Source organism: Anthonomus grandis, chromosome 9, assembly GCF_022605725.1.
Source record: "Anthonomus grandis grandis chromosome 9, icAntGran1.3, whole genome shotgun sequence".
Lineage (NCBI taxonomy): Eukaryota > Metazoa > Arthropoda > Insecta > Coleoptera > Curculionidae > Anthonomus > Anthonomus grandis.
The window spans coordinates 14,194,090-14,217,812 of record NC_065554.1 but is presented as its reverse complement, the minus strand read 5'-3'; the positions used below and the strand labels follow the sequence as shown (position 1 = coordinate 14,217,812).

Here is a 23,723-nt window from a genome sequence, read left to right as displayed (position 1 = left end):
GCAATTGCCTGCCTTATCATTTGCTTAACCGATTTGTCAAAGTGGTTCTTTCCTCGAATCACTTGCTGGACACGACTCTGACCCTCGTTCGTGATCTTCGAGGCAGCTTCGAATTCAACGGCCCGTGTTAGTGCATCTACTAGCTTAAAAGGATGTGCTTTTGGCAGCACTCCAACTTGCGATCTTGGCAACTACGTCCCGCAATTGCCTCCCTTATCATATGCTTAACCGATTTGTCAAAGTGGTTCTCTCCTCGAATCACTTGCTGGACACGACTCTGACCCTCGTTCGTGATCTTGGCAGCTTCGAATTCAACGGCCCGTGTTAGTGCATCTACTAGCTTAAAAGGATGTGCTTTTAGTAAGTACTGCCTCATTTTAGCATCACGGAGTCCATCGGGAATGCTTGAATTGCCAAACACTTTTTGGCGGCATCTGGATATGACTGTCGAATCAGACGTGCAATATCAGCTTTAAATTCTTGCAAGTACTCCCCTGAGTGTTGGCCCCGATTTTTCAACTGCGTGTGGTAGACATGTTCCAAGTGTAACTGGCCAGAAAGCATCTCCAAATGTCTTACTAGGTGATTGTAGACTTCTTGTTCTTCGGAGGATATTCTTTGCAGGATGATTTTTCAGCAGCATTTCCTCTCGAGGCCAATGTAAGGGCAGTGCCTTCTCTCTGTATGAACAACCGTTTGCCTTTGCAGCCGCTGACTGACGCTGATAAATATTCCATGATGTAGTCCCATCAAATTGAGGCATATCAGTCCAATAGATTCGGTATTGGCACAAACTTTGTTTTTGTGGTCCTTGGGCAGTGGTCAACAGGACAACTCATCGAATCAACACTTTCGTTTAATGTTGTAATTTTGTTTTGTTATTCCTGGATTGTGTCCTTCATTAATAAAGAATCTTCTTTTGGGGTGAAAAAGATTTTTCTACAATTAATTTTTCTAGTTACTTATTTTATAAATTTTTGTTCCAACTGTTGTAACTCTCTTTTAGTGTTACACAGTTTTCTTCTAGTTTTGCAGTATATTCCAGGTTGGCGGAATCTTCGTTTTCGATTTGGTGTTGCTAATACGGTTACAATATGCTAATGCGACAGTCGCGGCATTCGAGTATAGCTGTCTACTTAGCAGGAGATCTGCTAACGCTGAGAACGCTTGGTAGACAAACAGCATGGTAAAACACCGACCCGCCTTTGACTGGGAGCCGTTTCACGCAGTTTAAATAAATACTTCTTGCGGTACGCCTCTGCAAAGTACTGGTTATGGATCCTGGAAATAAAAAAGCTAATATGGGATAGCTCTCATTGCCAAATGGCGATAGATCTTAAAAGTTATTCTATGCTCTCGCTTTTCAGGCTGCAACTCGTCCCTCGATTGCACTGCTAGGAGGATATCGGCGATTAAGTCATTCAAAGGTGTACGAAAGTGTGAAATAAGAATAGGGGTTTAGAAACTTGTCTGGTTAGATAGAGTGCTCCTGGAGAACAAGGTTCTTAAAATGATGGAGGATAGAGGCTGTCCGTAAGGAGGACTACTATCTCCAACTCTGGGGTATCTAGGAGTTAGTGGTTATTCGTTATATCAATGATCTAAACAGGGCCGGCCTACCTTAACGACTTTTTTTTTTGGTACACGAGTATAGTGAAGGTGCCTGTGGATATTTTTCTTCAAGTTTTGCAAATGGTAATGTTCGGGAAAGACGTGCTTTGGGAGTTGATTCCACCGACTAGCACTTTTCCATAAAAAGGGATCCCGATAGAGCAACATTCGAGACGTCTGAAGATGCACTTGATAATCGTGAGTCGCATCTGCCAAGTAGATCATGTGTATAGCTCTAAGTGGAATTATATGGGCCAGTTCGGATGAGCATTTACCATGATAGTATCTATAAAACAGAGTCGAGTCCGCTCCCTCTCTTCTACGCGCCAAACTATCCAAGCCTCTTGTTATCACTAGTTCTCCTATATAATGTATGATCCTCCTTTAAATGGAACCAAGTAGCTTCAAAGTGTGTTTGGGTGCAGAGCTCCATATGTGAAAACAATACTCAACCTGAGCCTTGTAAGCTGTTGCGGTGTATACAGCATTTTCATTTTAAAGAGAGCACCAAGTTTTTCCACGTTTGCTATTCCCGTTATATGATCATGCTAAGACATATTACTTCCACACCTAACAAGGGAACCGACAAAGACAGTGGCAAAGGAAGCCCAGACATGAAGTTTGGGGAGGCAGAGCCAGCCTCTTTGAAAATACAACAGTCCGAGTCTTAGCTGCGTTAAACTCACTCAGATTGCACTCACCCCACTCCAAAATGGTGTTAAGGTCGGCATTAATAGTTGTTACCTGGCGACGTCTATGGTACTGGGTGTCACCTCATTGGGCGACTTTAAGGAATACACCAATTTAGTGTCATCAGCAAAGCTGAGGAACGCAAGCGTTAATTTAAAAGCTCTGCGAGATATGTCCATCAACGACAACCTGGACAGATCAATTCTCGAGGAAGCTTCCAAGCCAACTAACAACAAGTTGGTCGCAAACCTTAAGAATACAGTTTTGCTTAAGAGGGTTTCATGAAACACTCTATCGAATGCCTTTGGAATATATAGCTATTGCATGGGATTCATCATATTTCTCGATAGCCTCGGTTCAAAGATGCGTGCCATAGGCCAACAGAGAAGTCAGTAGACTCTGTTTTCGAAAGCCAAATCGTCAGTATGGTGGATAATGTTAATGGACTCCAGGTATTTAAAAATGTGCTGATTGCCAAGTTTCCCAATTACCTTGACGATTGCCGGGACTAAAGCAATTGGAAGGTAATTGATGGGCACCGTCTTTTTCCCTGTTTTAAAATCCGGAGGAATTGAAAAATACATTTTCTGTATGAAAAAAAAGTTTGCACAACAGTGGAATCAGGACGACGGCACACTGTTTTAATACTATTATCGGTATTGTATTGGGACTGGTGATCTTGTTAGTATTCAAATCTTTAAGAACTTTTTCAAGATTTCTGTGTCGAAAGACAGTCACTATCTCTGGCATCGACCTAGTAGTAGTTTGCCCGGGAAAGGGCGCTGTCACAATATGGGGCCCCATGAAGACCAGTATTGTCTCTCGGAGGGACTAATAATTAACCCCAAAGAAGCAGAACTCCTACTTTACATAAGAAGACGTAACTTTGACATAACACCCATTATGTTTCTCAGATACGTGCAGCTAAAATACTTCACGACTGTACGATTTCTAGAAATCACACTGCATTCCAAGCTTTTCTGGCACGATTACGCAGATACCAATATTAAGAAGGCAATCTCCCTTCGGGGCTGCAGAAGGCCTTTCGGTAGCACCTGTCCCTTAAGATCATTCACTGGATCCACTCATCTTTTGTTAAACCTCACATACATTGCTCTGGCTTGGTAGCCCTACATGGAGAAAGCAAAAGTTCAAGTGTAACCGAGTTTGGGTTTCTGGCCAGTCAAGTAATGCGGACTCCCTTGCTAATCTGGGATCTACCAAACTACAATTGACATAATGTCGATGATATGTACATTGAGTATATAAGATAATGTCGATTATATGTATGTTGTACTGGAACCAAATGTGTAGCTATCACTACAGAGTCTGCTCAATAAAAAGACACTCTGGAGATCAATGGAAGCACCTTGATCAATGGGGGGTTTTAATCTTAAGGCTGCCGTTCAAATACTTTCATGACTGAAAGGTTATTACTTGCCTATGTAGGTTTTATTTTTAGAGAATAAATACCAATTTAGTCTGTGATGAGAATTTATTACTCAAAATATAAAATCTAGGTATTTATTAAACTAACTAAATATTCTATTAAATAGTACCAAAAATTAATGATTAACAATTACTGATACCTAGATATACATTATTCATAAGAAAAAGTAACATTGGAATAGAAAAAATAACAATGTTTTTAAATTAATAACCTAACAGAGTCTTATTGAATGTTGTAGTGGTCTTACTGTTGAACCTTGTAGATTCTAGTAGCGGTAATATCTCCAATATTCATAACCTGGAAATATGAAAATTATGATATTAGATACGATTTTTTTTGGTTATGTGTAGTTATTTTACATATAATGGATTTTAGTATGCAATACTACCAAATAGTCTGCCACTTGCAGTTTTAAAAGTTGTTTTATAAACTCGGCTATAAAAAAATATTAATTTAAAAACTGTGTAGACTGAGAGGATTAGACCTGAGTCCGTAAAAAGCATTTATGTACATATGTTTACAGCAATAAAATTAAATAAAATTACAGCCTTCAGTATGTACATCATATTTAAGAATACCTTGCATATGCGATAATATGCAAGGAGAAACAATAGTCCGTAATTTTCCTTAAGAGGCTATAATATGATTTTCTCAATTTTGAGTAATTAACCACATACGTTACCAGAAACTTTACCAAAAGTGTACAGAGAAAACATGTCAACAAACTTTATAGCCATTCCAGGCAGTGATGGTCATTAACAAATACGAGAAATATTAGGGACATATATGGATCCCGATACAGTTTTGATGCAATAGAGATTAGATTCAACACCATTGACATTTAATAGTAATTTTATTTTTTCAAAAACTTATTGAAATATTGTTATTATAATATTTTAAAAATGTCTTATATTAGAGTAACCAAGCAAATAGTCAAAAATAATTTCTCCTGGTTTTTAAAAAACAGTAAAAAAAACTTGCCTAATTTTTAATAAATACTCAATGAAAATTTGACAAGATCAAAATACAAACGCCACCTGTGGCAGGAACTCGAGATTTTATATCCGCGAATCACCTGTGGTTATGAGTAATCTGGTCGCATAATAAGGAAAACGACATAATCTTAAATTCTCTGTCCTAAAATTCAAATTCAAAACTGTCATACCATTTTAATTTCATCATCAGTCCAGGTCCTATCAATGGTGGTCACTTTGCCATCTCCGGCCTTCTGCACCTCTTTCAGGGTGTTACCCTCAATAGTGATAGTGGACTTAACTTTCCTGCCATCTGGAGTCTCCTGGTCGAATTCCACTCCAGGTGTAAATTTGGTGACAATGTTCTTAAATGCAGAGTTGGATGTCAAGATGTATTCATCACCTTCCTTTTTCAGTTCCACCACTGGTGAAACAGTGTTGCCAAGTTTCCTGGTTACCAAGCCTACACCTGTAAAAATACCATAATGTCATTGAAGTTTTATAATAGTAAGCACTATAAATTTAGGATATTTACATAATCACCTTTAACGAACCATAAATAATGAAAAATAGAATGAGGCTTGTTAAAATACGCAAACGTTTGCTATTTGGAAATAAATACATCAGTGAACATTACTTTTTATTGAATTGGCATTCCGGCGCGGCAATTAAACTTTATATCACTGGAGTAAACATATTTTTATAATATAGATAAGAATTAGAGGTTTGGTTGCTAGGGTACTTTAATTGGTAAATATAGTTTCTTTGAATTTTGTTGGAAAAGCATCCAACAAAAGTTTAAAACTACTTATAAATTTACTAAATATTTTTTCTATGACAAAAATATTTTTAGATACCTTACAAGTGGAGGAGTCAATATTTGTATACACAAAAGTGGTTCAGATTACAGCATTTATTTTTGAATTTAGTATTATGCTTTTTTCACAATAATTAATAAAGTATTTCATTATCATGTCATGTGAATGTCACTTTCATAAGTAAATAAGTGTAGCATTCTCTTCACTATATTTTGTTGCATTGATTGTTATGGATATAAAATGAGAATTAAAAATAATTTCATACAAGATAATAAGTAAAGTAAAAGGATTACAGTAAAAATTATGATATCTAATAACTTAGCCGTTGATTAATTAATTAGATATCATTTAATGTGTAAAACTGATGAAAAACGAGCATCTATTTGACTCTCAATTAAGATACTATTTATATTAATTCCAAATATAGACCTGGGAAATAACAGTAATTGGTACTAATTTACTTTGATTTGTTGAAGTAATAATTATGATTTATTACGTGTTTATAAAGACTATGTGACTTATAAGCAGGTAAAAAAGTATGTGTATTAAAATCAGAAACTAAACAAATTCAATTAAAATTAACAAACTTAGTTGCATTCAATTGTTTGGTAAACCTAACTCACACATAATACAATTAGAATGCGTATTGAATGAGACTGGAATGAAAAACTTTCTCTAGAAGATGGAATAAAAAGACATGTAGATAGACCAATTTATAAACCTTTACAAATTTGTTTCAAAAATAAAAGTCCACATATCCGCGTATATACAGTCCGCGCTCATACTTACACAACATTAAGGTGCCTGAAACATTTTTCTTTAGACCAACAGATTCTAGTGAAATAATAGAAGCTCAAAATAAGAACTCTTCTGGATGGGATGGGATGTCACTAAAGGTCCTAATAGCACTACCGCTACCAACCCTTGATTCTTTGGCTGAGGTGATAAATGTTTCACTTTCAAGTGTGTCCTTTCCACATTTACTTAAAGATGCCTTGATTATACCATTGGGTGGAAACTATTATGACCCATCAAATTTCAGCAAGCTTGTAGAGAGATTGGTAAAAACTAGGATGATTGAATTTTTGAAACAGCATAATGATCTTAACCATCAGCAATTTGGATTCCAGACGAAACTGGGTTCATCTGATGCTATTTTCAATTTTTTGGAGAGTCATGGGGTTGAACGCTGGGGAGAGTGCGGCGACGGTATACTATGACTTATTTAAGGCGTTTGATTGTGTAAGTCACAGAATACTGCTGCAGAAGCTAGAAACCTATGGATTGAGAGGAGTTGCTCTCGACTGGTTTCATTCTTACCTATCTGGAAGAACACAAAGGGTCTTCTTTGACAACGATATATCATCCCGTCTTGATATGGATGTGGGTGTACCCCAGGGTTCTGTTTTTGTTCCTGCTATATGTCAATGATATCTCTCAAATTCCAATTAAGGGCAAATTTACTATCTTTGCAGATAATACAACATTTTTATTTATTTATTTAATAGATGGGATCAATCCCATTACAAAAAAAAAATATTACAAAGTTCAATAGTTACACCTAACCATAACTTAAAATAGCTAAAATACAAATATGTTTTTACAGGCAAACCAACATAAAATCAACAGAAGAGTTTACACAATCTCTCTAATTTGATTCCTAAAACTAGACAAGCCAATGTCCACAACCTCAATATCCTCATGGCTGATAATATTTAAGGTTCTTTCGATAGGGCAGTGAGTGGCATAGTTGGTACTGTGAAAAGGCAAAGCAAATAGTCGGTTTTGTCTCAAGAGTCTTGAGGGGACATGAAGCTAATTCTACCGAGAAGGTCGGGGCATACAATCAGACCATTAAGAAGATTAAATACAAAGGTTAAATCACCACGAATACGTCTTACTCTCAATGTTATCATAGCCAGCACTTCCCGTGCATCATCATAAACATGATCGTTCGGTATTTCCAAATTTAATTTAAATAGACAAAATCTTAGAAATTTATTCTGAAACCTTTCAAGGGCCAGACAGCTGTTCGTGTAATAGGGGGACCATATCATTGAGCCATACTCCAATAAAGAAACCACCAAAGACATGTACACTCTCTTACAGGTCTCGACTGATAGCTCTCTACAGTTACGCAGAACAAAACCTAGAACCCTGGAGGACGTAACCACTATATTATTTATATGTATATTAAAATTTAAATGATTGTCAAAATAAATGCCCAGATCCTTGATTGTATCAGAATACTGAACAGGGCTTCCCTCTATATTGTATGATGTTACAACTTTTTTACTTCTTTTGTAAAAAGTAATATAATTACATTTCTTTATGTTTAAGAATAAGATATTGTTGACACACCAATCATTTAACCTATTCAGGTCATTCTGTAACAAAATTTTTTTTACTCTATAAAATTTCAGGTCATCTGCAAACAATAAAAAGGCACTATTTTTAAAACATGTAGCTATATCATTAATGAAAATGTTAAAGAGCAATGGTGAGCAGTGTCCACCCTGAGGTACACCAGAACATACATTGATATTGCTGGATCTAGCACTACCCAATCTAACCTGCTGAGTCCGGCCTGACAAGAAGCTTGTGAACCAGGCAACTATATGATTGGAGAAACCAAACACTCTAAGTTTCTCCTGCAAGATTCTGTGATCGAATCTATCAAAAGCCTTGGAGAAGTCTATAATCACATCCCCTCTCCAAGGCATCCAACAGATCCTGCTGATAGATCAACAAGTTAGTGATCGTAGATCTGCCCGAACTAAACCCATGCTGCTGATTGAGCAACAGCTCCTTGCAATAGAAATAAATTTGGTCGTAGATAAGACTGTCCAACAGTTTTGGAATGGCCGACTGAATGCAAACGCCCCTATAGTTGCCTATTTGGTCATTATCATCTGATTTAAATATTGGTACCACAAAACTATGCTTCCATAATGACGGAAAGAGTGCTGAGCCAAGGGTTTTCTAAAAAAGGAAGAATAGAGGGCGAGAAACAGTACAGACACATTTTTGTAAAAAATAGTTTGGTATCCCATCAGGACCTAAACTAACTTTGGCCTTTAATTTTAAAAGTTTATCAAAAATCAAACCAACAGACAGTTGGAGATTAGGAATTGTCATATTTTCTCCCACCTGTTGACCCATATAATAATTGTTATTTTTATTTATATTAGTATTGTAGACAGTTGAAAAAAACTGGGCAAAACCCTCCGCTATCTGGTCGCAACCAGAAAATTCATTATCACCATAATACATTAAATTTGGAATTTTATTTACTGCCTTCCTACTATTGAGGTGATACCAAAAGCTTTTAGGGTCAGTACACAGTAATTGGTCTAAATTAGAAATATAATCACGGTAGCAAATTTTCATTAAAGTTTTGCACCTCGCCCTGAGATTAAAAAAAGTGACATAATCAGATTGATCATGAGTACTGATGTAATTCTTGTGAGCACTCTTCTTTGTGTATCTAGATATTTAAGTTCACCCGAGAACCACTTGGGAAAATCAGATGTCTTATATCTTTTGAGAGGAACAAAAAGGGCTATTGCCATGTTTAAAATGTGATAGAATTGAGAGACAGCTATGTTAATATCAGTCGTGTTCAGTATTGTAGTCCAGTCAATTCCAGACAAGTAATTATTAATGCCATCATAATCTGCAAGCTTAAAATCATAATAAAATTCTACATACTCTACATTTGGCTTGAATTTACCACACAAATCTAATTGAAAGTTGTACGCTTTGTGGTTTTGAGATTTATCAAAAAGGTAGTCGATTGCTTCTGTTACCACAAGATTACTTTTATTAGTGAAGATCACATCCAAATAAACCAATCTATCATTAGGTATTGTTATTTTTTGAAAAAAATTCAAATAAGCATAAAACTGACCTAGAGTTAAACCTGGAGAGTTAGGACTGCACTCAACCACAGCACCAAGATTGTTACTCCCCCAGCGAGCATCTGGTACATTAAAATCACCGAAGACATACGTAATCAGAATACTCCTGCCAAACAAACATTACTTTGGCATGACACTGACACCAAGAGGTTAAAGAATATTGTTGATGAAGATTTAATTCTTGTAAAGTCATGGTGTGAATCTAATAGATTAACTTTTAATATTTCTAAAACTAATATATTAACTTTTAAATGTAACTTTGAAACTGTCACTTTGCAAAATGAAACAATAAGTCCTTCTGAAACATGCAAATTTTTGGGTCTGAGGATTGATAAGCAATTAAAATTTGAAAATCATATCTCTTCTTTAATAGGGAAGTTATCATCCAACTGTTATGCTATTAGAGTAATAACACATTCTCTTGGACTCTGGGCTAAAATTTCCGACCATGCTCTTATTGAGTCTCATCTGAGATATGGTACTGTGTTTTGGGGCTTGTGCTCTCAGTATTTGTTCAGCTCTCTAGTTATTTTGCAAAAAAGAGCCCTTTGTAGCCCCTGTAGGCCATTATTTTTAAAACACCCTATCCTAACATTGCCATGCCTTTTTATTTTAGAGACTGTTTGTCTTATAAACAAAAAATATTGCCATCAGCTTGGCCCCCCCTTCTCGGGCTACAATCTCTGAACAACCTTCTCTTTACCTCTGCTGGCTCTGCCTATCCCAAAAAGTGAGCAGATTAAGTCCTCTATTGTGTATGGGGGCAGAAGGCTTTTTAACCACCTACCCCTTTATATAAGGCTAATAAATTGTGAAAAATGCTTTAGGAAAAATATAAAGAAACTTTTGCTTGCTAAAGCATTTTATTCTCTAGACAAGTTTTTGAAAGTGAAGGGTTTTGCATAGTGTGATGTAACTTCTTACTAGGTTTTCTTTGGGTGTGTTCTGTATCCTATGTATGTAAGAATTATTAAAATTTTTGTAAAAGATTATGTTGTCAACTATCTTTAAGGTTTTATATAATGCTTTGATAACAACAGATTATGTTACATAACAATAAAGCTATTTTTGACATATCCAAGGATTGAAAAAAATATATTCCCTATTGTTGAATTTATCTGTTATTGCATCACAACCCAGTATAACACAACAAAAAAATCCTGGCTATAATGACTTTAATATATTGATATTTATACCATCTAATACTAATATATTAAAGCATTATAGCCCATATTATATTATTAATATAAACAATTAGTGCATAATAAAATAGAGTAAATAGTTCAAAGTGTTCAACAATCGGAAACAAGAAATTTCATTTGAAAACCAGAACTTATGATTGTCTTCATGGTAGTAATTGCCTTTTACCTTAATCTTATGGAATGTGTTAAAGTATTGCAACACTGCTAGGAATTCATGTAGGAAATTGACATATTGGCCATATTGCAGTTTTCACATTGCAATGCTTTGAAAAGGAGGTCATTTAGTAAAAAGTTATTGATTTTTTAGTACAAAATATGATTTATCCAATTTTTTTTTGTGGATTATGGATAAACATCCATTTTATGGATACTACATATCAATTTTGGATACATAAAAATATTATAATAACAAATGTTATAACATTTTGAGATGTTTATTGCAATTCAATGCAAATACAAATATGTAATCGCCTTAGGCTAAAAATGGTGAGGTTATCTGCATGCCTCACCCAAACCGGCCGGCAAACGAGGATGGATGCAACACGACTGATTTGGATTTTATGCTGAAATCTTGTGTGAATAATTAACGAAATAAGTTAAAAATATCATGAAACAATGCTATAAAAGTGATAAATGGAAAAAAATTACCTAAAGCCTTCATGTACTCGTCGAATTTATCACTGGTAGCCAGCTTGTATTTCTTGTTAAGCAAACCCTCGAGAGACATTTTGGGATTTATTGTACAGTAACTTGTAAGTGCAATAAAAAGCTAATAAGCCTCTGCTAAATGCTACTGACACGTACTAAACGGAATTTACACAACCCGACAATAAACAATAATTTTGCAAATGATAAAATTAATGTTCAGTTCGGTTCAAAGTCGAATGTGCCTTATTCGATTCAATTATTATCACACTATACTCTCCTGTTACTGTGGCGCGGTCGCTTCTCAACTTAAAATGTACGTATTCAATATCGGTATGGTTGGCTCCGTTAATAAAATGTACTACAAATAGTATACAGTGTGTATCAGCCAGGTGGAATAAAAAATAAATACTTTAATAAGTAAATAGTACGGGAGATTTCGTTGACTCTACTAAAATAAAAATTTAAACGAACTTTTCGTTCTCAAAAAAACAATATTACATTTTGAGTTACTTATTTTATTGGGTATTAAGTCACTTATAGCAAAAATCAATTTAAAATTTTTTATCTCACACGCTTAAAAAATTGAAAAGAAGAAGAAAATAGACTTATTCACGTATTTAAAAGAAATACGAACTCAAATCTGTAATGATACCGTTCGATATAGCTACTTAATTTAATTTAAGTTCAATAAGTTTTAAATACAATAATTTACTTGAGGTATAATAGATTATTTATATATCTAGGAGCTGAGGTTTAATCTATTAATCTCTGAGCTCGTTTCTTCTTTTCAATATCCTACCTAACTTTGTTGTGAATATTAAAATTAAAAAACGATAAAAACAACAAAAAGACCTACTTTTAAAAAAATACCTAATTTGAACCAACGTTTCGGTAGTTATATCTACTACTATTATTATCAAGGTAATTAAATTAAAAATAAAATATATTTATCTTGTAAATCTTCAGCTATGTAATACCATCAAAATTTCTTTCTAATTCGAAAATACTTTAAATACTTTTTCATATGATTTGACGGTTTATTAATAGTTTGACAAACTATTTTGAAAGATAACAAAAAATTCAAAGGTTACTTCTTTAAAATTAAAGGGGTGTGATCATAATGAAAATTAATGATAGAAAATATATGAATCAAATATTTTAAATCATTAATTAATTTTGAGAATACCCTGATCTACCTCTCTCTTTAGCAAAGGAATCCATGTATTATGAAAATCAACCGAACAAGTAGCTAAGCATTTATCTTCATTTAACATTATAAAATGCACTTTCCTTTAGTTTACGTAATTTTGAAATTGGTTCCTTTGCTAAAATTGAGGAATCATTTCAGTCTATTCTATGGTTATTGTCGAATTCATGTTGTGTTTATGCATGCATGTTTTGAAAATAATTGTTTTTTATGTAAGATTTATGTTTATTAATTCTTTTTGGTAATGGTGTACAGGTTTCACCTATGTAAAATTTACCACAAGTACAAGGAATTTTATATTATTTTAATTAAACTCATTTTCATTGAAAAGTTTAGTTTTTGTTAATAAGTATCGTAATGTGTTTTGTGATTTAAAAATAGTTCTTATATTACATTTTTTAGCAATTCTTTTTATCTTATCAGAAAAACCTGGAATAAATGGTAAAATAAGATTTGTCGTAAAAAATGGTTGATTCAATTTTATACGTGGATTATCAAACTCTTTAAAGCAATTTTCCAAAAATTCTTTGGGATAATTATTTTGTATTAAGATATTTTTAATAAAATCTTTTTCAGCTGCTAAATATTAATTATTACAAATAATGTTTGCACGATCATATAAACTTTTTACCACTCCTCTTTTTACCATTATTGGATGATTAGAATTAAAATTAAGATATCTATTAGTATAAGTTGGTTTACGGTAAATTCTAGTTTCAAAATTGTGTAAATCTTTTTTAACTAAAATATCAAGAAAAGGAAGCTGACCATCAGCCTCCTTTTCAAGAGTAAATTTTATAGTAGATTCTTTGGAGTATTTCGTTATGGTGATATATTGAATAAATATCATCAATATATAGCCACCATATTTTAGATTTTTTATCAAATGTATTAATATTATCAGATTCAAAATTTTCCATAAATATATTACTTAAAATTGGTGAAAGAGGAGAACCTATACCCAAACCAAAGTTTTGTTGATGAAATTCCTTATTGTATTGGAAATAAGTAGTTTTTACACAATAGGTTAAAGGTTCTAAAATTGAACATTGAAAAAAACATTGAAAAACAATAAAAACACTTAGTGTTGTACGTTCTGCTAAATTATTATCATTCTCTAATTGATTTTTAACAATATTTAAAGTTTTGTCAACAGGAACATTAGTAAAAAGACTTACAACATCAAAACTTACCAATAGATCATGAGGGTTAAAAGAAATTGTAGAAAGTTTTTCTAAAAAGTGTTGAGAATTTTTAATGTAAGATTCATAATTACTAGTGTATGGAGTTAAGATATTTAAAAATTATTTTGCAAGAGGATGAGTAGGTGATTTTATGCTACTAACTATAGGTCTTAAAGGAACATTTATTTTATGTATTTTTGGTAAACCATAAAAATGTGGTGATTTACTTTATTATGTGAAGTTAATTTAAATCTATCAATATCAGAAAATTGGTTTTTATGCTTTTTAAGTAAATTATAAATTTGTCTTTCAAGTTTTTCTGTAGGATTATTAGATAATTTAGAATAATTACCATCATTAATTATTAAATTTAATTTATTTTCATAAGTGGTAATATTTAAAAGAAAAGTAGCATTACCCTTATCGGCTGGAAGTATTTTAATAGTATTATCGGATTTAAGTGTCTTTAAAGCTTTTAATTCTAAAGAGTTTAAATTTTGTTTAATTTTAATTGGTTTTTGAATTTCTATCTTTGTCCTAATTCTAAATTGATCTTGTTGATCCCTTGGTAAGTCTTTCGTTGCGTTTTCTATAGCTGAAATGATATTTAATTTAGGCAAAATTTTTGAAGTAATTGAGTAATTGAGACCTTTAGAAAAAACAAGATTTCTGTATCAGATAAAACTCTATCTGACAAATTAATAACAGTTTTATTTATAAAATCATTATTATCTGTGTTTAAAAGTCCTTGATTTATATTTTCATTATAAGTGTAGTATTAAGTATTAAGTAGATTTATTTTATTTATGTGAATTTGTTCTTGTTTTTAAAAATTATTTAAATAACTATTATTTATACAGAAACATATATGATTGAAATCGTTTTGATTAACTATTGATTTACTATTCAACATTGTAGTGAAGGGTAAAGCGTAAAAAGTACGCTTTAGCTTTTGAAGCGTAAAAGGCACATAACTACATAATACTTGTAAAAAAACATAATGATTAATAATAAAGGAATAGCTAGCAATAATAAAAATAATGAAGGAATAATTAATTTAAAAATAAAAATATCGGTCTTTTCGTTTTATTTAAACTTATATTAACTTCTCTTTGAGCAAAATAGACAAATTGTTTTAATAAGAATAATTATCATTAAAAATCTGAAGCGCACGCAGTGCAGGTGCATGACGTATTATACAGTAAACGGCAAAAACATGGAAGAAATTACAATTAAAAAAATGAGGGCGTGTTCTAAAAAACGCTCCCACACGTTGATTAATATTTTTAATTGTACATTTTTCTCAGCAAAAAATCTCATGGAGTCGTGGTCAATAACAACTTTCTTAATAATGAATACCCTGTATGTGATTACATTTTTGGATTCTACATAAAATTATACATTATACAAATACAACATTTTAATATATCACATGCCATACTTTTATTTAACTGTTTCTAAGATATGCGGTTTTGGAACATGCTGTTTTTATAAATTTAAAAGCCTCTAAAACTTATTTTACTAAAAATAGAGAAAAACGGATTTCACTTTTCTATTCTTACTTCTTAATTCCTTTTTTCTGAAAACATACAAAATACGATACATGTCAAAAAATATGAAACAATTGCACTTAAAATTGTTTAAGTATGTAATAAAAAAAACAAGCACTACTTGATGTATAAAAGGTATATTGTCATGGTAAGTAAATTGTCAAATATGATTTGTGTCAGTGCGTGTTTAAGTAAATATGGTTCTTTTAAATGAAACTCAATGAATTGAAATTTTAATTTTTATTGGATACGGAGATAAACAAGAAACTCAAAAAAAGTTTGTAATTTGTTTAATGCAAAATATTTCGAAAGGCCCGTTACAAAAAGTACTGTAAGTAAAATTAAAAGAAAATTTAGAGAAACAGGAACAGTGAAAAATGGTATACCGCCAATTCGTCCAAAAATTAGTGAAAATACAAGAATGAATATTTTATTAGACGTGGAAGATAATTTCCATATTTCGTCTTATGAAGTAGCCTAAAATAATGCTGTTAGCCAACGAGCAACTTTGAGTGTATTGAAGACAAAAAAGTACCATCCATACAAACTTAATCCAAAAATCTCATCCATTATTCTCTAAGAGACCAACATACAAAATTGACGGAAAACAAAGAAAAACACAAAGTCACGGTCTCACAACATGTAATAAAACGGGCTACATGTGTTTCGCTCTAGTTAGAGCATCATCAGCCTTTAAAAGCCATCCACACACTTCACAGTACATAAATAAAGCAACATTTAAATAATAAACCTTTTATTACATGTTGTGAGACCGTGACTTTGTGTTTTTCTTTGTTTTTCGTCATACAAACTTAGATTACTGCATGAGCTAAATGATGATGATCCTGATCGCAGACTAGAATTTCCTGAAAATTTGATTTAAATATGTAACTTAAATCCATTGTTTTGAGTGATCGGCAGATACTATTTAGTAATAAAGCCAGGTTTTGTTTCAATGGTACGGTAAATAAGCAAAATTGTAGGTATTGGAGCACAAATTATCCTCATTGGATGAGAGAAAATCATACACAGCATCCGCAAAAATTAAATGTTTGGCCAGGAGTTTTATTTTTAAATATTAAAATCATTAGACCTTTTATTCGATCAAATGTTTACCGGAAACCGATATTTAAAATTTCTTCAAAATGACTTAATTCCAACTCTCGCAATTTCTTTTCCAAATCCAAATCAGCCAATATGCCAAACAGATCTATTTGGTTTCAACAGAATGGTGCCCCACTCCTAGTCTCCATTTTTCTCGTCAGGTATATTTAAATTCGGTATTTCCCGGACAGTAGATTGGTAGGAGACGTCCTACGAAATAGCCTGCAAGATCCCAGATATCACACCCTAGATTTTTTTCTTTGGCGGTATTTAAAATTAAAAGTTCGTTAAGAGAAACCGCGCAATTTAGATGATCTAAAATTTTAAATTAGAATTGAAATTAGTCAAATTAATGAAAATACTTTTAGCAATATTTTGGATGAGTTTTTAAATAGACTAGCATATTGCCAAGAAGTAAATGGCGGTCATTTTGAAAACGTAATAAAATATTTAATTCGTTGAGTTACATTTATAATTTTCCGTACACTAATTTTTTTTGACATGTATCATGTTTTTTAGGTTTTCATAAAAAAGAAATTAAAAATTAAGAATAGAAAAATGAAATTCGTTTTTTCTATTTTTAGTATACTAAGTTTTAGAGACTGTTAAATTCATAAAAACAGCAATTGATACATCAAAATGTTTATAATTTTGTGTAGAATCCAAAAATGTAATCGCATATAGAATGTTCCATTTAAAATAAAAAAGTTGGTATTGACCACGGCTACATGAGATACCGAACACGCCCTCATTTATTTTTATTGAATTGCCCTATTTTTTGCCGTTCACTGTATGTAATAGTAGTAGTTATGGTCTTGTCTTGTCTTATTTTCGTGCTCCTTTGGGTTTTGGATACTGAGTCCAGAAGTTCAGATAGAGTGATTTTGGAATAAGCAATTATAGCTATTCATCAAATTAATTATTTTGTTTAAAGACTCCTTTTCTTTGCTGCTCCCTTCCAAATCGCCTTGTGGAGATCTTTCCAGGAGACTTTCTATTTTTCTATAATAAGTGTCTTCACACCCTCGCTATGTAGGGTGTGGTGAGGCCCTTCTGTTTCAGGACACAGTCGTACTGAACTTTCCTCTCCAGACTATTACTGGTTTTACGAACAACCAGTCTCTTTCAACTCCAACATTTTGGACAAACTTCACTAATTAAATATGGCCGCCACATACCATTTCCTCGTTAAGTCAAGAACTCTGGATTAATAGGAATCTTTGCTCACAGCGCCTAGTTCGGGTTGTGGCAACGACTTTTCCGACCGGCTAGTGGAATTCGATTTCCACAATCGAGGTTTCCACGCCTTTTCCCGCCACAAGGGAACTAACCAAGCCGCGATGCGAACATTACGATTTTTAAAACCGAACTTCCAGTAGTAATGGTGTGGGGACAGTGTTTGGCAGGTAGGCCTAAAAGTGCCTTTCCGCCAACCCCTGAAACCCCGCCGTTGCCGCTGGCCACCCTCCCTAGTCTCTCTAAGCAGGCGATTCGTCCTTCTAATGAAGGCCTTCCAATTGAGGACCTTTAGTTTCTCTCGTAGCAGGAAGGGAGACTCGAAGGTTCCTCTTCTGCTCCTAACTCATCCTTCGTGTTCTCCGATAAAATGATAGAGGCATCGGTAGCCACCGCCACAACTAGGGCACAGCGGGCTGGGCACCACGTCTAAGATATGCAGATGTCGATTGAGTCAACAATAACCTGTAAGAAATCCGGTCAGGTCTGCTATAAACCCTCTGTGCCGAAACAACGCTATCCCAGCTTTAGTTCGATTTGATAGAAGCTCTTTGGTCTGTCGGCAACCGCTGTTCCTGCTACAATTTTCTCTTTTCTTATGCCCAGTTGTCCAGGATATGGAAAATGTGTATCTTACTTAGTCCAAGGTAGGGCTAAGTAAGTTGGAGCTGATTGTTGGGAGAGATGATCCAAGCCTGGCCAATTCGTCTGCCCACTCATTGTTCTCCACTTCGCTATGCCCCGAAACCTAACGTGTCCAGCGCATCCCTGCCATCCTTGTTTGTAGCCGTCTTATGTTACCTCCTTATTGGCCCTTTCTACTTTTTCAACTACGATGTGTAGAGCAGTTTCAGTAGACTGCCCCTTGGTATAAGCGTGTTAATTCCCATGAAGTGGATTTGCCTTTAGAATAACCTGAGTTAAATGTTGGGCAAAATAGGGTTTTTATTAGAAAGGACGTTTAACTGTGACATTTAACCTATAAGACTTGACCAGGCTGTAGTTCTTTTTTCCCGCTTTGGGGATGAAGACTATATTCACCGCTCTCCATATCTTTGGTACATATCCCATTACAACACTAGCTCAGAAAACATCCTTTCATTGAGGAAAGATTAGAGCTGGGTCTGGCAGCTGCCTTGTATGGACAAAATTTACTCACTACCCATTTGATTGTGCTGTCGGCTTTATTTGTCCAGCCAATCCCCAATCAGGTTCTAGCATCGCCCTCTCCTGCGAAGTGAGTCACAAGGAGATGTTTTAGTGTTTCCTCTTTAGTACTTGTCCAGCTGTCTTCTACCAATAAAGAAACAATTTTACGTCTTCTATCCGAAATAAGAAGTTTGACCAGTCTGACGGAATCGGACATCGTTTCCAGTTCATTACAGAACTTTTGTCAGCTAAGTCTTTTGTTTCTTTATTCACCTAGTTCTTAAAGCAATCTTTCACCTCTGTATACTCATTTCAAGCCTCTTGAGATACTCCCCGAAGTGCTCGGTGTTGGGCCCTCCTAGGATTTTTTTGAGTTTATCGAAGATCTCGTTCCACCATGGTGCCTAGCGGGAACTTTCTCTCCTGAAAGGATATGCTGTCTCAAAAACTTAATTGAGTAATTAACCTAATACATTATGTGGTACATCTCGTCAACTCTAATTCGAATCGAATCAGAGTCGTCTGTCGCCTATATTGACCTCGGTGACGTAGTTATATTATTTGATACTCTCTAGTTACTTACCAAGCCTACAAAGCTGCCTGTCACCATGGTAATGTCAATTACTTTTCTTCGGTTGAAATTCACAAAACTAGGGTCGGTGCCCTTGTTCGCTTTATATTACATGTAATAAGCAGGTATATATTAATTATATACTACAAGATGAAATTTTTTTGGATAATAGTTAACTCAAGACGCATTAATCAGCAACTAGCAGATTTATTTAGACTCACCAGGACTTGTAATTGCTTAAGATTGGTGTTTAGTATACAGGGTGTTAATTTTAAACTTTCAATGTAAGTATCTCCGAAGGTAAAAAAATTAGAAAAACTAAATTTGGTACAGATGTTAGAAAGGTTCGTCGGTAATCAATGCGCTAAAAAGCAATTCTAGGTTAAACTGGTAAAAATATCGATATTAAGCCAAAGATGCCTTAGTAAAATGTGGTTCTTTTTCTTCTTCTAAATTATTCGCGAAGAATTCAATTACGCGAGGAAAGGTCGGAAAAGGTCAGGATTACTCCTAAGTGAATTAAAAATATTTGTTTTACCGACGAATGTACTTTTTCTTCAACGGTTCTGTTAATAAACATTACTATAGTTACTGGTAGGACAAAAATTCGCTTGTTTTTAGGGAAGGACACATACGGTACCCAGAAAAAATAAATTTATGTTAATAAATGTTAATAAAATACCATTTTACAAAAATTATGTTTTTTTTTCTTAATGTTTTGTATCCTTTATTAACTTTAAAAAATATATATTGTGCGAATGAATACTATTTAAAAAGTTCTTTAATTTGAGGTATCACAAATGGGGCAGTGCCATCTAAGATTCAGATGTTGGGCAGCAAAAAGCTTAAGGGGTTGCTCACCTTATAACTTAAGTATGGTAGTTCTTCTTCCTATTTAAAAATCATTTGTACGAAATTTGTTTTCGTAACTTTTTTAATTTGAGAGATATTCGCATCAAAAGTTTTTAAAATTACACCCTGTATCTATGTCTGTCTGCTTGAATATTTGATTACATACTGGTAGTCTTCTATTTATTGGCAGTATATAGTTCTTAAAAAAAAAAAAGTTAAAATTCTTAAATGCCGACTCCGACAGTGCGGTGGGTATACATCTGCCTAGCATTCGTGTGGCCCTGGATTCGAGTCTCAGTCTAAGTTCTTGGAATGGAGGTTTGTGAGTATCCGACTTAGTTCTAATATTATAATGTGTGCCATTGGACAGTGGCTAAACATGCCATTAAATGAGACATCTGAATCTCTCAGCCTATTTGTTTTCTCTGTCTAACAAACCACATATTATGGCTATACTTTATTTTATTCGTTATGATCTACGTAAGGTACTGAAGGCATCCATATTTAGGTAACATACTCAAGATGTGGTCTTACCAGGGCATTAAAATGCCCAATAATTGTTTCCAATTCAAAATACTTACTATTTCTTATTATGATGAATCCCAAAGACTTATAAGCTTTATTTCCAATCTTGATGTATAATCAGTCCAGTTTAGTTAATAGTAGAGTTAAAGATAATGGCTGCTCGGTTTGCTAAACGAGAATGGGTACCTTTAATCTAATCGTCTTTTAAGTTATTTTATTTGAAAATTTTTGTACTTATATTGTGCTTTTACAATTATTATTATTAACGAATAATTGTATAAATCACAAACGATCTACGATATATTATGTAAGTTAATATACAGTCTTTTCATTACGATACAATGTTTATCATATTATCTGTTTTAACCTTTCGGTTTTTGAATTTAAAAAGTTTAGAAATTATGCTAAATTCTGGATTTTGTTTGCTTTTAGTTGTGGTATAATATTAATAATCAAAGTCTTTAAAGGAATTAATTTTATACAAAAAATTAGGCTCAGGAAAACTGACTTTAAATTGAGCGTTAATTATTAATTTTGCTGTCTGCGAATTTAACCTTTGTAACTACGCCAAAATGTATAATTTTATTATTTTTTTTGTACGTACATCTTTTAGAGTCCTGAGAATGATCTCACAGAATCGAATCGATCGTTTGAGTAGTTTTTTTACCTACATCCAACAAAAAAATTATGCCTGGAATTTATAAATCTTTTTTTGAGACTAAATTTAAAATTTAACTTTAAATTAAATGTCAGTATTATTTCCTTAAAAAACAGTAGTTTAATTGAAATAAAAAAAATTAAATGCCCTAAACTAAGACTTTAGCAAGGAGCTGTAGCTGTAGGAACAAGTACGTTAGCTAGACTAATTTTAACGAGTATTGTACAATCCTCAGTACAAACTGAGAATTTGGGCTCTCATTGACTTTAGCATTTCCCCGCCTAGTGAACTGAGGGGACTTGGGCGAAGAGTATTCGGTTATTGAACGCGATAAATGAGGAAATAAGTTGTCAGGACTTTAAAAACATGAAACGACCATAATAAATTATAATAAATCATGTACAAATTACCATAAATTACTACTAAAAAATGGAATTTGGTCAGTCATCAGGTACTCACTCTGGTTTATTGCATATAAAAACCAAAAATATAATATGATCAAAAAAACAAAACCATTATAAAAAAGATTATATTAAATTACATATTATCGCATAGGTAAATCCAAAATATTTAAACATGCCATTCATTAATTTTTTGTTAAATATTCCTAATAAGGCTGAAATGATCCCCACAATCCATAAATATGAATACTGCGGTCATTATACGTAGACATGTATAATTTACATAATAACAGAAAATTACAATTAACGTGTTTAAAATACCCGGTCAGGTTCAAACGGTATTTTATTTTTTTCATCAGGCTATTAGAAGCACGATAATTTGTGTGATGAAGATTAGTCATGTATGAATAAATAATGACTAATGAAACATGTAAAGGTAGAAAAACTTTTTTTAAATGTTATCTATTTAGCCTACTTAGACACAGTATAATTATTTGTTGAAAATGCAGCATTATCATTATTATTTTATATAACTTATTTTCTCATCTTCTCAGCTTCCGCCTGTGATTTTTTGGTATACTGGTGAAAAAACACTTCAGGCACCGTTCAGAAAATTCGGACTATATTTATTTATTTTTAGCAGTACAGCCTAACAGAATAACCATTTAATATTTATAGGGCAAACAATTACAATGATGTTATAATTTTTAATACAGTAAGAATATAGTTGCATTCTTATATCCTACATAATACCATGATATAAACTATTTTTTAAGTAATCTTATAACGAGTCTTAAACTTAACATCGAAAAATAAATAAGTTAGAAAAAACAAGTTTGATTATATCCCATAAAGAAATTAAAGAAAAACTTACATAAAATAAATACCTAAATGATGAAATATACCGAAATGCTTAAGAAAAAATAGCAAACAGAAAATTTAATTATGCGAACAAAAGCCCTTGGAAAAAACATATTGTCTTCTGTCCTGCAGGTAGATGATGATGAGCCTGATGACAAAATATAGCTTTGAAGTTTTTTAGGAGAAGACTATGAAGCAAGCGATCAAAAATATCACCCTTTTTACTTTGATTTTAATTATTCTGTTAATAACTTAAATTTTATTATGATTTTTATTTGAGGTAATTAATTATGATTGATTGTCTGACCTTCTACTACTGTAATAAAAACTCTTTGTAATTAAAAATTATTTTCTACTTTTTAGTTCGATTAGCAATACAACTGCTTTGAATATGACTAAATATTTAAAGGTAGGATATGACCTAAGATAGTGTAATATTAAGTATTACGGAAATAATGTTTTATAAATATTATCAAAATTTGTACCATTCAGCACATCCTACTTAATTTCGATTTAGGTAACTTATGAATGGCATATTATCAGTACATTCTATTTATATTACTATATACAGACTGTCCCAGTGTAGACATATGTAGAGAATCTCCCGGATTCGGCAGCTTGGGTAGCTTATAAGAAAAGAACAATTTCAATAAAAAAAATCCTATATATAATCCTATGCTTTTCATTTTAAATTTATTTTATTTGATAAATATTTAGTTTGTTAATCAGTAGATATGTTTTTTATGAATGAACTGACTGTACTACATTCTTAGCATTTTGGGTATTAGCACTATATACTTAATAGAAGTGAAATTATGTTTTTAATAGATACTACAAATCTTACATTAAAAGAGGTACTTTTGGCTAATATTTATTTAAATATGATTATTTATTAATTTTTTTTTGTATGTTAGTTCAATATGACCTCTTTTTAAATGTACGCATTATATAATTCTAGATTTGTTAATAATTGCTCATTATCTGCAGTAAAAATTATTTATTTCTTATAATTTTATTTAGTTTAGGATAGGGAATCCTCTAAAAAAATCTAATCTAAAGTTAGGTCGGGTGATCAAGGCGAAAGCACGGGTTTCATAATATCCTATTATGGA

The 23,723-nt window shown here is 32.8% G+C and overlaps 1 protein-coding gene across 5 annotated transcripts in view; it reads right to left on the bottom strand.

Moving 5' to 3' along the window:
• Positions 1-3,777: 3,777 nt before the first annotated feature.
• The window catches only part of LOC126740106 (fatty acid-binding protein, adipocyte), a 484,513-nt gene continuing 464,567 nt past the window's right edge, over positions 3,778-23,723 (bottom strand). For 4 of the 5 annotated variants that reach the window (XM_050446015.1, XM_050446012.1, XM_050446013.1 and 1 more), the window contains exons 3-4: positions 4,917-5,194; positions 3,778-4,048 (exon numbers count right to left, since the gene is read on the bottom strand). In XM_050446015.1, the coding sequence (XP_050301972.1) occupies positions 3,995-4,048; positions 4,917-5,194 (332 nt within the window). In that variant the 3' untranslated portion in view covers positions 3,778-3,994. Of the gene's footprint in view, positions 4,049-4,916; positions 5,195-11,313; positions 11,607-23,723 lie in introns of those variants that run through there. The other variant, XM_050446010.1, reaches the window with a different exon arrangement.